Genomic DNA, 14682 nt, shown 5'->3' on the forward strand with positions numbered 1-14682 from the left:
CCTATTATAATATAATTTTTGTGTTGATTCCAGCATAAAGCATAATCTTCTGTAGGAGTAGATATTGCTGGTGTATGTACTTTTATACAGCCAACAAAGTGCTCATATAATTAGATATATACACATCCTTTCTTACAGATGTCAGCAAGTCATCCTACCTGTGGAGGACAGACTTCTTCATATTTGCTAGCTATAAACATTGCAGTGATAGCAAGTAATGGAAAATTCTTCCTTGCAATACTCTGAATAGAAAGGTATCTGTCAATGATGTTCATAGTGAGATACAACATCTCTGGCATTAATTCCAATTCCAGATGCACCTGAAAATTTTAAGATTTTGATGTCAGGCCTAAGAGATAGACCATATAAATCTCTTTTAGATCTAAGTTTGACAGCAAATGGAAGTTGGAACTAGCATAGGAACAAAGTTGTACCTCCACCAACCAATCAATCATGACTGCCCTCATCTTTGCGTTGATTTTAACCTGGTTTCTCATATAATCTGGAGGTACGCAACTCACGTCCTGGGCATACATGAATGCCAAATTTTAGTTAAGGAAAATAAAACTTTACCTTCACCCTAACAAGAAACTGCAATCATTGACAGAGAAACATACCTCAATTGTCCTGTAGAATTTGTATATATCTTCAACGTATTCAACAACTGCCAATTGGTTTTCAATGTTTCCATCATCAATGCTAGGAAGCACCTGATGGGAATCCCTGAATGCATCCTGAAATACATTCATCAAGATTATTAATCATTTTCAGCCGACTTACATCATAAATAAACACAACACTAACTTGAGGCTATCAAGATAACTAATCATTTTCATCCAACTTACAACATGACTAAACACAAAGCTATCTTAAGGTTATAAAACTTGCTAGTAATTTGGAGTGGACATGGATACTCTTTGGTTTGTGTATATTTGTTGAACAAGAACAAGAAAAGTATAAGAGAGTGACACAGACCTCACTTTGAGATGTTAGCATTGCAGTCTTTGGTTTGTGTATATTTGTTGAACAAGAACAAGAAAAGTATAAGAGAGTGACACAAACCTCACTTTGAGATGTTAGCATTGTAGTCAATGATGGTGCAGTGTGTTTCCTGGCTTTCAGTTGGCTAGGTCTTTATAATCCCCCTTCTTGTGCACTTGAGTCGATGTTATCACTAATACAAATGACAGAGTCATTGCTGGTGGTGCAACTGTCATCATTGGGTAAGTTGGCAAGGCATAAAAAAGCAACATAGCCATGACATGGATCTGAATACTTCTCATGAACATATCTCAGCTCATTTCTTCCCGCACTTAAGTGGAAGTCAACCATGAAGTTTGCACATTCCCTGGAACAAGTAAATCAAATGTTATTCCTTAACAACGTACAGGGTTAACTAAAGGTGCACACACCCCAGACAGTTTGATGTGCACATTTGTCAATCTTTCCCATATGTAGAATTAGATACAATTTCAGATAGGTTGCTAGTAAATTAGTGTTGTAGCAAGTCCACTAGGTTTTGGATATATAATCTACAAATTGCGTAATTCATGGAAATTCCTAAGATATTTAGGAGTAAGTATCCTTTGGAAGGTTAAACTCATTAAAAGCATGGTGCCTTGAGAGCTAGAAGACTTACTTGAGATCTTCTTTTGAGTAGCCTGTGTGAAGAGCAAGTGTTTTACTCCAACATGGATCCTTCTTCAAAGTGCATTGAGCAGTGTAGACAGCAGCAGCAACAAGGATTGATGGACTGTATTTGATCATTTTGTAATGAAGCAAACAAAACTAAACCATGTAAAATGCTATATTTTCTATCTGAACCATGCGATAATACATTTTAATTTTTAACAGTAAAGGAGAGGATTATTAGGAAATACAATGAAGAAAAGACATTTAAACCAAAATCTCAATTTTCCAAAAGCATTTTGAAAGTCAATTTGATCAATACATTAGAAGATTATTTTGACAATACAAAATAAATAGTGGATTTCATCACTTTACCACTCTGTTAGGACCAGCTGCCTTGAGAACCCTGACAAGGAATACATATGGAGTGGGAACGGTAAGATTGAATTCCAATCTATTTAATATTGTATGCTCCTGCCAAGTATCATTATCAATGTATCACTGACACTGAATCTTTAAAATCTATTGTAATTAAATGAAACAGAAATATATCAGCTAGAGATAATTACCATGGCTACTATCATTTTGGATGTGTATTGGTATCGTGAGATGCAGATCAATTCATTGACCTGTAACCAAATATGAATTGATTCTTCTTATGTCAATATTCAATAGCCAACCAGGTATTCTATCAATTAGATATATGCAAAAGGTTTCCTTACAGTCATGCTTATGGATGTCAGTAAGTCATCCTACCTGAGGAGTGCAAGTATCTTGAAATTTGTAAGCTACAAACATCGCAGCGATACCCACTAATTGTAATTCCCACTTCCTAGCAATATAAATAGAAAGGTATCTATCCATAATGTTTACAGTGAGATACAATGTTTCTGGCATTAGTTCACATTTGTGATGCACCTGCAAAATTTAATATTTCAAGGTAAAGCCTAAGAAATTGCCCACATAAAGTTCTTCTAGATCCAACATTGGCAGCAAACAAAGTTAGGATAGGAACTAATTTGTACCTGTATCAACCAATCAATTAGGTTTTCCCTCATTGTCTCATTGATTTCATCCCGCCTTTTCATATAATCTAGAGGTACACGGCTCATGTTCTGGACATACGGGACTACCAATGATTACAAAATGAAATTTAAAATTTTACCTTCACATTCACACAAATCTCCAATCATTGATAGAGAAACATACCTCAATCTTCTGATAGGACTTGTATATGTCTCCAACATATTCTACAACTGCCAATTGGTTTCTGAGGTCTCCATCATCAATGCTAGGGAGAACCTATTGAACATCCTGAAATACCCCCATCAAAATTATTAATCATTTTTATCCAAACTACATAATAGATAAACAGAAATCAATCTTACAACTATAAAACCTCTTAGTAATTGGGCGTGGATGTGGGTACCTTTGGCTGATATATATTTGGATTTGAGCCAGTACATAAAACAAGAAAAGTATCAGAAAACTAATAAACTTAATCAATAAGACATACCTCACTTCGAGCTGTTAGCACCGCAGTCTGTGACTGTGCTATAGGTTTCATTGCTTTGAGTTGGCTAGATGTTTGTAATCCCCCATCTTGTGCACTTGAGTCTATGTTATCACCGATAGAAACTACATTATCCTTCTTTCTAGCAGTGTCATTCTCAGCCTTCCTTCTGACAATCCGCCTCTGTTTGTTTCCTTGGACTGCCTTTGCCTCTGCTTTGGCTCCTGCCTTAACAACAATATCATCTGCTTGGAATTGTTGGAACCAAAATGGGAAAATTAAAGAGTGAGATTCCATGCTTGGGCTCACAGAAAATAGAGAACAAAATGAGTCACGTGAAATGAAAACAAAGAGCAACAAATTAAACATGCCCAGAAAAATAAAATACTAGGCAGGAAGATCGAAAAAGCAGGTGGCTGAACACAGAGGTTTTGCCTTGTTGCTAGTTCAATTCCCCAGGAGATTGTCCTTTATAAACAGTAGACCCAGTTCTTAAAAAAAAAACAATAATTCAGCTTACTTGATTGACTCTGATTAAACTTACCTGAGTGTTGGGATTGGCTCCCTTGTTGGCATTGACAACCAAGTTTACTCTAGACCTCCTGAAATAGTAGTCAATCCAATAGTGTAGGACTTGACATTAGAAGCAGAGGCCACCAAATAGAAAGAAACAAAAACCCAGATTCAATTTATACATCTAAAGGATAATAAATAACATAAAACAACATACTCCATCACCACATCTTTGTTGATATTTCATTTGGGGTTCCGAGCTCCCACCACATTGCCAATGTCTCCTAATGCCTTCCTATTATTGTTGCCTTGCTGTGCTTTTTGATTGGGTGCAACCATTGCAAGGCCTGCCATTTTGCGCGCACATGATTTCATGGAAAAACAAACTAAAAAAACAGCTTAAAATGCAGTTTTTCTATGGGTCTTCAAAACATGGGCTTCAGGATTAGCCAGGTAGATATTTCCTATATCAATTACTGACAGCCAAAAACACGCAACCCAAATCTGAAGGGCCATCCCCCACATTTTCATCACATTTTATCTTAAACGGCCAATTTTCAATCACAAAATAGAAACAGTAGGGAGCTGATCCTCAAATTCCAAGCCTGTTTGAAGAGATTGAATTTGAAGGAAAAGATACAGAAAGTTACGGCACATTCGAAGCTGATATGAGGCTATATACTGCGCTACAACAAAAGGTAAGAATTAATTACTGAGATATCTACATACTGTTTTAAAAGTTCAATTCCAAGTAAATCTTGAAAAATTCTTGCCTCCATAATCCAGTTAACCATCAGAAGGCGTTGTTTTCCTATCGCGTCGGTCAATTGAGTATTAATATTGTCCAACAGATGACCTTGAAACGATGGTTTCTTACGCTCTCTTGCTTTAAATTTCTGAAATGTATCCTCGTCTTCATCCTCAGTGCATATATAGTCCTACACAGTACAAGAAACAAAAGCACTGTGAATTGAAAGTTCAACTTATAAAAACAGAAACCTATCGGTTCATCAAAAGTTTTGGCTTTTCACATCTTGTTTCATAACAAAGTTCTTTACAAATCATTTTTCAAATATCAGCCTGGCACGAGATCAATGAGGAACTTGATTTGACAGTTATTTTAATTAACAAAGTTTTAGCTGGGAACAGAAATTGTATTTGCTGTAAATGAAAATAAAGCGTAATGATCAAAGTTATAAGCTTCGCGAGTTCTTGATTTTCGTTCCTTTAATGTTCAGATGAGAATTTAGAAAAGGAAAAAAAAAGACAAACTCCAAATCTAATGTTACCTGTAAATAGTCGGAAAATACTTCATTACCACGATGGGATTCTGTATACTCTCCACATTCCAGATCAGTTATAGTTAATGGAAGCTCCGTCAAGCCAATGGAACCTTTGGCAGAAACATAATCACTCCATGACCAAAATTTCTCTTCAAATTCACCAATTAATGGATAACAAGAACTGGCAATGACTGAGGGCCGCACAGCGCCAGAATCGGCCTGTAAATCATCGCTTACCACGGTAAGAAATTGGTCAGTCGATTTCTTCTCAAACAGTGCGGAAGTCTCAGCTGAGTCTTTTCTGGCCTTCCGACCGTGCCCCAAAATAAGCCTTCACCATTTAGGTAAACTAAAATCGGTTCATGCACTAAAAACAGTAAATTTTTGCACAAATATTTGATTCAAATAAGAAGGATTTTAACGGCTTAAAGGCCGTGATCTTCCCTCCTATACTACATAGAGACAAAGGCAATTGTCAGATCCATCCAAGAAAGACCTTCCTGGAGTTCCATTCACAGAATATTATAAATCAATTAGAGATTTCAACAGCCGTTGTTTCTTCAGTGCTTCTATAAACAATAACCTGCCATGCCACAAGATGGTAAAAGCATTCCTAGTGTCAGTGCTTCTATAAACAATAACCTGCCATGCCACAAGATGGTAAAGTGTCATCTCAATGCACTGCCACTCGCAATAAAAGGATAGAGAAAAATTACTGCAGTCCTAAAATATGTTTGAAAATATCAAAGGTAAAGAATTTGGAGGGCTACGCTTGCAAGCACGAAAGAAAGAGTGTCAGAAATGCCTCAGGTTCGACCCTGGCGCAACTTACACATAATACCTTCAAATATTTCTAAACTACAACAAGTATACAAGATTTTAGAGGCTGAAAATTTTCCTTTAACAGTAGACATGCACATATTACAGATTACAAGGTTTCAGAGAATATGATTATAATGAGAGCCAGAAAACTGAAATGAAAACTTAAACTACACCGCCGCGCAAAGGATCACCAGAAATTCCCATTCTTAACCAACTCTGAAGTAGGAAACAAAGTATCAAGGATGTATGCAACAAATCGCCCAAAAAAAGTTTACAAAATAAGATTAAATGGCCATAGATTACACCATCTACTGCTAAACTTTGCAGAACCTTAGAATCGAAGGAGTTAATGCGTTTGGTCAAGGACTTAACACCACGGAAACGAAGCCACTAAAAATGTGCAAAACAATCGAACATTCCCAGCATATTTAAATCAGAAAATCCAAAGAAAATCCTCTTTAAGAGCAACATACAGAAGAAACCTATAATTACGAGTTGTACTGCCTGGATCCCTCTTAAGATCGTTCAAACTCGCAAAATTTACGAGCCACGGGAAGGGAGGAGATGATTACAGACCTCATGACCAAAGCTGGGATAAACCAGAGGCCGAATATGCTTCCTTTCGATGTTTCAAATATACATCATCTTCCTCCCATTCTGGCCCAGGGGGGAGCAGTTGGCATGTGTCCTCTTGCAACTGTCACATGTAAATTTTCAAAACCCAAGGACTCAGGCAATAGAGGGCCACTTCCTTCAGAACTCTGATCAGGTAGAGAATTCTCAACAGCTTCAGATAACCCTCATTTTCCTTCATTCCCAAAGAAGCTTTAGGGGTAGTCGTATTTCTGATAAGCTGCAAGAAACACTCGTTTTCCTTCATTCACAAGGAAGCTTTAGGGGATAGTCGTATTTTTGGTAGTAAGGGTGGCGACATCGAATTTCTCTGTTCAGTTGATTAAACAATTTGCAATAAGATACATATACTATAAAGAAAACATTGTAAACATATCGATAGAATCCAAAGCAAATTTAAACTGCGTGTACATACCGAAGAGCAACTGTTCCGGAACGATATCTATGAGGCTTCTTCACACCTCCGGTCATGGGAGCAGATTTACGAGCAGCCTAATTTAAAAAAGGAGCTTCAGAATAAAATGCCACAATAAAAATAGCACGCCTCAATTAACTCCACCAAAGATGCAACAGAAGAAATATAGGAAAGTCGTTACCTTTGTTGCGAGTTGCTTCCTCGGAGCCTTTCCTCCGGTAGATTTTCATGTTGTCTGCTTCGTACAAGCCATGATTCAAGGAAAAGAGCGATCTACAGCACAAAGAGCAAGAACAAAAGCATAAGACCAAAGGCCAAACATCAAAACAGAAAATCCAAAACCACAACAAAAAATTACTATCAATCTCTTTTAGAAAAACCGCTTTTAGGCAATGCAATTGCGATCACACCACCTTAAATAAAATGGAGATTTTCCCATAATAAACCCTCAAAAACAAATTTGAAGAACAAGGAAAATAGGAAATCAAAGCAGACATATACTCTGAGACAAACTAAAATGGAAATAAAACATGGATCCTAACCCAAGAACAACCACAAACCCTAGGAAACCAAGAGAATTCACTAATTCAAGAACAATCTGACATGAACCTTAGAACTATTTACATCAAAAACTAGCAGACACGCTACAAGAATATAAATATGAATAATAAATAGAAACACACCAAAAGAAGATAACCCTGGAAACATACACCAAAATCCTCTGCTACACAACGCCCTTTTTGGGATAATCTGCATTCACAGTTTTCTAATCCATGAGTGCATGCTTGCCTGTTCGATACCTGTTCGCCATTAGAAACATGGGAATACAGGTAACCTGATGAGTGCATGCTTTCCAGATGTGATGCACGGCGAGGATAATGAATCGGTAAATATCTTTTACTGCCAGATGTCAAACACAAAAGCATATAACAGATGTCAAGCAGAGAAACAAAGTGTAGACGAAAAGCTCACTCAAAGGAAGGCCTATCGGCCTAATAACCCATTATAGAATCAATGCAAATTTTTTAATATAACATTCATATTAGGGAGCATCAGAAACTAGATTAAAGGCTCACCCTGAGAGCTTCCGTGCCAAGTACAGGAATGGCTTCTCAAAGTTGTAGTTACTTTTTGCAGATATCTCATAGTACTGAAGATTCTTCTTTCTATGAAAAGTAACTTGCTTAGCTTTCACTTGCCTATTCTTCACATCAACCTTGTTTCCACAAAGAACAATAGGAATGTTCTCACACACCCTGAAATTCACAAAGATATTTAGCTAATCGGTTCAGGTAGTTGTGCCACCACACAATTAAGGAACCTTCATTTCTACTTAGAGATCCAACCCCTCTGCAAAAGAGATACCTACAAAGATCTCTGTGCCACGTTGGGACATTCTTGTAAGTCAATCATGTAGTAACATCAAACATGATAACTTCACATTGCCCATGAATACTGCAACAAACAAAATCCCAATCAGTAAATAAGAAGGAAACAAATAAATAGAAGTGGAAAAACACGGAACCCTCGCCAATTCAATCAGGAAAATGCCAACAGAAATAGGAAAAGAAAACCAGTATTGATCAAAACAACCAATAACAAAGTCTGTCTATAAATTCAAAATTAAACTAAATTAAAATTAAAATAAATATAAGTGGAAAAATACAGAACCCTCGCCAATTCAACGAGGAAAATGCCAACAAAAGCAGGAAAAGCAAACCAGTATTGATCAAAACAACCAATAACACAGTCTGTCTATAAATTCAAAATTAAATTAAATTAAAATTCAAAATAAAGAGACATAAACGAGTAAAACAGAGTGCTGATAAAAAGGAACCAAAAAAGGGCTCATAGTTGCTCCATTGTCATTGATATTGAGGTTAAAAGGTGTTGCTATTGAGCCCACACTACATACATATCAACACGGGAAAATAGAATTGATAAGTCAAAAGTTCTCTTGGGATCGATCCAAGTTTAAATCCATGTAGGACCTTTTTAAACAAAAAGTTGAAAAGGCACCCCAAAAGCTCAAATGTACAGTGCTTGAATCAACAGGTGTCTACTACACCTGCAGAGGATGACAAAAAAAACTACTTTCGTAAAGTCCCAAGAGACCTGATTTCAAGTGAAAATCAAAATCAGTCTAGCAAAATACAGAAATGGGAAAGTAATCAAACTAATTATTGACGTACCTTAACCACATTTTGTCATTAAACCTTACCTGACTGAGTGATAAAGTTGGGTCAGCATTTCATCCTTGGCTTTCTCAACTTGACAAAGCACCACAGCCTGAAAATCATCAAATCATCAATTCAAGTATCATGGACTGAATAAGCACTAAGATTTTGTATGGTTGTATTGTGTGCTCATCCACATGGATGTCTTACTTTGGGAACATTTGCAGCAAGTCTATTCAGAACAACTTCCACATAACCACGGACTTCTTGAGCGATCATTCTGAGCTCCTCCTCAGGATCTACAGTCCTTCTTACCATGGTCTCCTAGATTATAAACAAGAAAATCAAACTGAGGTTGAATATGAAGTTGGGAATAATTTTTCTATTCTCATCGTTGTATATGGTCATGGTCTCCTAGGCTAAAATGTGTATTGATTCTTAATTATTTAATAGCAAACATTTTGATTATGTACATGTGCAACTTACGATGGAACTTTATGTGCTTCATTGCCTATATGCAAGTGTTTCAATACAAGCTATAGTTGTTCACGATTATACTTTGGGTTACATAAAGTAGTCTTGGCCTCTGGCCAGCTAAATATTGCCTACCCTCTACCTTATATCTATTTAAGTTTTAACAGTGGAAATAGTTTGTCTTGAAGATCGAAGAAAACTCAAAGGATGTTAGTCCTAGCTGAAAGCAAAGACTAGCAATCTATTTTCATTTTCTGCTAAATAGTTCTCTACCAGAGAAACCAAATTTTTTGGTTACCTATAATTATTCATAAGTTGAACAATTGTCCAGCAGCACAATGCCTACTTATCTGCAATATAATTGTCCAGCAGAAAATAATGTGACTAGCATGCATTTGAATGCAGTTTACTAATTTGTTAACCTTAAACAGACATGTGAGTACTCAATAGTAAATAAAGACAATTCCATATAACATAATGTAATTCAGTTAATGAAGGCTTCTCACCAAATCATGCCATGATTATGTCAGTGGTTATAATATATACAATGTACAGTTGAGGAGGAACTTCTATTTATGGATATATAACAATGAACTCAACTCATCTTGCATTTTATTTGTCTCAAACAACCTATGAAACGTTTGTTGTAGTATAAAGGGTGCATCTTTATCAAATGCGTTAATTGTCTTTGTAGGTTGACATTTTAATGGGCCAAAGGTTAATGACTCTATCTTCCAGCAAGAATTGGCAAGCAAATGAATTTCACCAATGGCTCCAACATAGAACCAAATTTCAGGAATGGCAGACTAGTGCCTTTCTTGCTGGGAATACCCTAATAATGGTCCCTTCATGTAGGGGATGTCCCAGCGACATCCAATGAGCCGTTCCCACAAAACTGGAGATGCATCAAATGATATTTGTTGCGTTCATGTTCTCATCCCCATTCCATAGAAAACAGGTAAAAAACATAGGAGAACAGGGATGCCTCAAATATCATTTGAGAATCAAAGTCTATAGAAGGATGTATCTAGAGGGGCTCACCACTCTGTTACATTGTTACATTCCAAGCATATGTAATTATTCTGCTTCATCTTCAGAAGGCTTATTGTAGCATAACTGCCAGGTAATTCTTCAGAATTGCGCCCAAGTTTTACTACTTCAAATGGGATTCAGAAGTTTGGATTTAAGATGCTACCTTAGCTTTGATAAGCGTTCCATCTCCCAGTTTTACTATAGTTAAAGAAGAATCTATATACTGTTGAATGGAAACAACTTTAGCATTGAATCTGATCATTCTTGGAGCCAATTCTTTTGCAAGGGTATCCAGAAGCATACTCCTTTGCACGCATCGAACTTCATGATTTCTGCTGATAGACAGGAAATGTAATTAGCATTACAAAGCATGCGAAGAAAAAGATGACCAAAATAGTTAATGGGATAGAAAGTACATCATGTCACAAATCACAGCATATCTATTTCATGCCCTGCAAAAACTTGTAAACTCAACCACTGAGATAAAATAATGAAATTAAACAGCATTTTGAACTGTTAAAAATAGAAGGAACGAAGGCCAAGTACTATGTAATCCACACAGTCCACCAAGTGAAAAGGCTAGTTGGCCTTGAGCTGCATCTGTGGCTCCAGGAATATCAATCACTATCCTGAGTGAGATCACCAATACAAAAACAAAAATTATTATTTATTCAACTTATTGACCATTATCTTAAAACAACTGTAAATAACCCAGTAGAATCCAACATAGTTCCATTTAATCTAACATAAGAATGTACAAATCTATCTAATCCATAAGAATATCAGTTCCATTTCATCTAACCTAAAGATAGTATAAATCTATCTAAACCTCGAAAATATCACACCTCAATGCTTAAAAGTCAGTATTTAAAAAAACTGACAAAAAAATCTCGGTTCAAGAGTTTATCACCTTAGGTAAAAACAACTAAAAAAGTAAAACAATTAAAACTAGCAATTGTCCCAAAAGGTACAAAGAGAGGCCGATAGGATTATTAAATCAGAATTGTTGAATTTTTCTAGAAGAGTTAATTGGTTTGTGGAAAACCTTGTTTTCTTGGACTGGATCATTGTGCAATTACTTTTCTTTAGATATTTTGTTTATATCTATATTACAAGGAACACATTGAATGTCTTATTTCATTTCTGCTATCCTTACTAATATCCTTTCCGTGCTTTCCTTAGCAATCTCATGTAGGGAAGCCCCCCTTGAGTTGGAGCAGAGCCAACCAGAAGACAAAGGAAGAGCTATTGTGGTGACAATGGCTAACCTTCTTGAGCTGCACAAGACTAGCCCATTGATGCTTGGGACTTTACATCATGTGGAGGTGCTATCTTTTTTGTAAAACAGAGCATCCCTCACAATCAGTGCTATACATGCAAATAGTGAATAGGAAAAAGAGAAACCAACCCTTGCTCCATCCAATCTAGAGCAAAGCCCCTAGTCCTAGGGCGAAGAACTACTTTAAAATTCTAGATTGAAGTGGTGAAAAGGGGGCTGGAGGCATTCAGAAAATTTACTTAAAAAAACTCAAAAAGAGGAAATAGAGGAGGTCATGAAGGATCCCCAAAATGAGAAGGAGCAAGGGTCGGGGCCAAAGGAAGATCTAGTTGAAGAGATTCCCTGTCTAGCAAAAGAAAAGTAAGTAAGCAAAAAAGGGGAAGAGGCAGCTACAAGGACCCTATCTTGTGTGCAAGCTCTCTAACAAAAAGCAGACCCATCCAACTCTCCGAGTCTCCACCACTTACAAGAGGACAAAAGTTGGAGAAGGTGCTGCAGGAAAAAGAAGCGGACAAAAATAAAGCTAGGGGATCTCAATCCCTGCTAGCAAAATATGGCAACACCTTGGGTTCATAGGAAAATGCATAGGTATGTACTATGTTTTTCCAGTGTATTTTAATTTGCAAGCAATTTGTTAAGGAGTTCAAAAGCCTATGCACTATTAAGCACAGGAAATCAAGAATGAAAGCTAGTTCAACCCATCATCCCAACCCTAACCCAAGGATAGGATGAAGAGTGGCATACAAAAATATTGTATTGGGTTGTACAAATATAGCCACAACACTCCCTCTTTTCTTTTAATACATTATTATAAAAAAAATATTGTAATCAAATCTACAGTAAAATAGAACCATTGTCTATGGTTACAAACTTGGATCCTAAGAAAAGCTGCACTAGGATTGACCCAAAGTCAGATCCAGGGGTTGCTACTTTATGTAAAGACATCTTAGCATGACAAACTGATAAAGAAGTTGTTAACTTGGAATAGTAATCATCTAGAATTTGGAATTGGCAAAACCCTGTTAGGAGATGCTTATAGGCAAGATTCATGACATGTGCATCTATTCTATTTCTGATTCTTTCCTTCATGTGATAATATGGTATTCTACTGTGTATTGACTTGATCGCTGCTACTATTTTCAGCGCAGTACTCTCAGCTGATTATATCAGTTATGAATGAGCTACTTGTGATCCCAAGATCTTTGTGATCATCAACTTATTATCATGTACAAAGCTAGGGATTGCCAGCAAATTCTGCATCCTCATCAAAAAGGAAATGAATATGGATTAAGAGCTCATGTAGAAACTCCTTTATGCCAACAGACATTTTTCTCATTAATATATGTCAGCATCTTAGGCTGAAGAGGAAACTTCTCGTATACTTTTCATTTCTAATATGCTATTCCAAGTTCTAGTCAAAGTACTTTCATATTATAGTTTCCATATAATTTCAACACGAAAATGTCAATCTTCCAAAATGACCAACAACTTCTTGATTTTCAATTGTAGATCTTATTAGACACTTCGTGGATATATTTGAATCTAGTGTAGGAACAACCAGAAAATAATTTCAGGCAAACTAAGAGGGATACTCCAAAAAATCATCAATCAGGCATGAGCTAGTCGTGAAGGAAAATAACAGACAAATATACAAAGACAAGGAAGAAACTGGCTTACATTATTTCCAACAAGAAAAAAATACACCACTGAACAAAAATTACTTTAATAATTGCATTCCCCATGTTGGTGAGAGCTGCAGAAAACTATTTAAATAAAGAGTACAGCAGGAAGCATAGTGTGAGATTTGCATACAAAAATATTGCCAAAATATGAGGTACCATTTTGTACTGTTGTTTTATTAAACGAAGCACAACACTATGAAAAGAAGTATTTCTCAATGCCATACATCCTAGATGAGGGTGTAACTATTTCTTTGTTTATTTTGGTTTATGTGCATTATTTCCCATGTCACATGATGACAGTAATCAGAAACATATTATGCAACTACGCAGCATGATGAATATTGATCCATTCAAAATCTTTTTAAGGTCTTCCAAGAAAAAATAATGAATTGCTGAAAACAAGGATAGAACCTTGTAAGAATCATCGGCTTTGGACAAAAGTTATATTTTAAATACATGGAATCTAACTAAAGTTCCACATCTAAAAATTGGAATTATAGATGGATATGCAGCAATGATAGCTTCTTTGTAAGGTAAGAAAAATGCAAGATGATTAGGGTGAAGAAGAGGGTACTCACACGCTGGCATCATCCCTACCAAGAAGTTTAACATGGGTTCCTGATCTGGGAGACATCAAGTGAGTTGCAGATAGCTCCTCTACACCCAGAATCCTTCCAGGCCACCAGGACCCATTTCTCCTTCTCACCCACACAATGGTACCAACAGCTGTATCAATTTTGGATGTGATAGTAGGTGCTGCTGCACTTGATTCTCCCATGATTGTCTAAAAACCAAGAATCCAACCCAGCTTAGATGCCTAGTACCCACCGTCTCATTGCCATCTCCTTTTATCCCTCAACCCATCTAGTTAACCCTCAACCCATCTATGTTTGCAAGCAGTTGGTTCTTGATAGTTTTCTCTACAGATTTGCTGTTTCGACATATGTGAAAGGGACATTCCAGTCCTTTACTATACATCTCTAACAATTTTTAAGTGTATTTTGTCATGTAGTTTTCAAACCAGGATTTTGAACCGTACATTATAATCAATCAATTTCTAAGTGTATTTTGTCATGTAATTTTCGTGTATTTTGTCATGTAGTTTTCATACCAACATTTTGAACCGTAAATTACAATGAATCAAAATAGTTGAATTTTATCATTAGTATCAGAAAAAGCAGTGATGTTCCTGTAATATCAAAGTTGCAATGTATAATATCAACATAGGCA

General features: G+C 36.4%; 2 protein-coding genes across 2 annotated transcripts in view; both read right to left on the reverse strand.

Annotated features, from left to right (window-relative positions):
- The window catches only part of LOC149183164 (PR5-like receptor kinase), an 83199-nt gene that overhangs the window by 34541 nt on the left and 33976 nt on the right, over positions 1-14682 (reverse strand). Inside the window, exons 8-10 of the mRNA XM_089417059.1 lie at positions 618-734; positions 435-524; positions 159-320 (exon numbers count right to left, since the gene is read on the reverse strand). Coding sequence (XP_089273185.1) covers positions 159-320; positions 435-524; positions 618-734 — 369 coding nt within the window. The remainder of the gene's footprint in view (positions 1-158; positions 321-434; positions 525-617; positions 735-14682) is intronic.
- Positions 1104-1805, reverse strand: LOC149183165 (G2/mitotic-specific cyclin S13-7-like). The gene is made up of 2 exons (XM_089417060.1): positions 1640-1805; positions 1104-1348 (listed from the first exon to the last, which is right to left on the reverse strand). The coding sequence occupies exons 1-2, from the start codon at positions 1765-1767 to the stop codon at positions 1135-1137; spliced, it is 342 nt and encodes a 113-aa protein (XP_089273186.1). The 5' UTR covers positions 1768-1805; the 3' UTR covers positions 1104-1134.

This window comes from Pinus tabuliformis, chromosome 3_2 (genome assembly GCF_031772625.1).
Source record: "Pinus tabuliformis cultivar Carrire ecotype Pingquan chromosome 3_2, CPIR1, whole genome shotgun sequence".
NCBI lineage: Eukaryota > Viridiplantae > Streptophyta > Pinopsida > Pinales > Pinaceae > Pinus > Pinus tabuliformis.

Bases quoted from the DNA above. Each gene is read 5' to 3' on its own strand.
- LOC149183165 (XM_089417060.1), bottom strand. From the start codon at position 1,767: ATGATCAAATACAGTCCATCAATCCTTGTTGCTGCTGCTGTCTACACT. The intron at 1,349-1,639 runs GTAAGTCTTCTA...TACTTGTTCCAG, and splicing joins TACTCAAAAGAAGATCTCAA to GGAATGTGCAAACTTCATGG.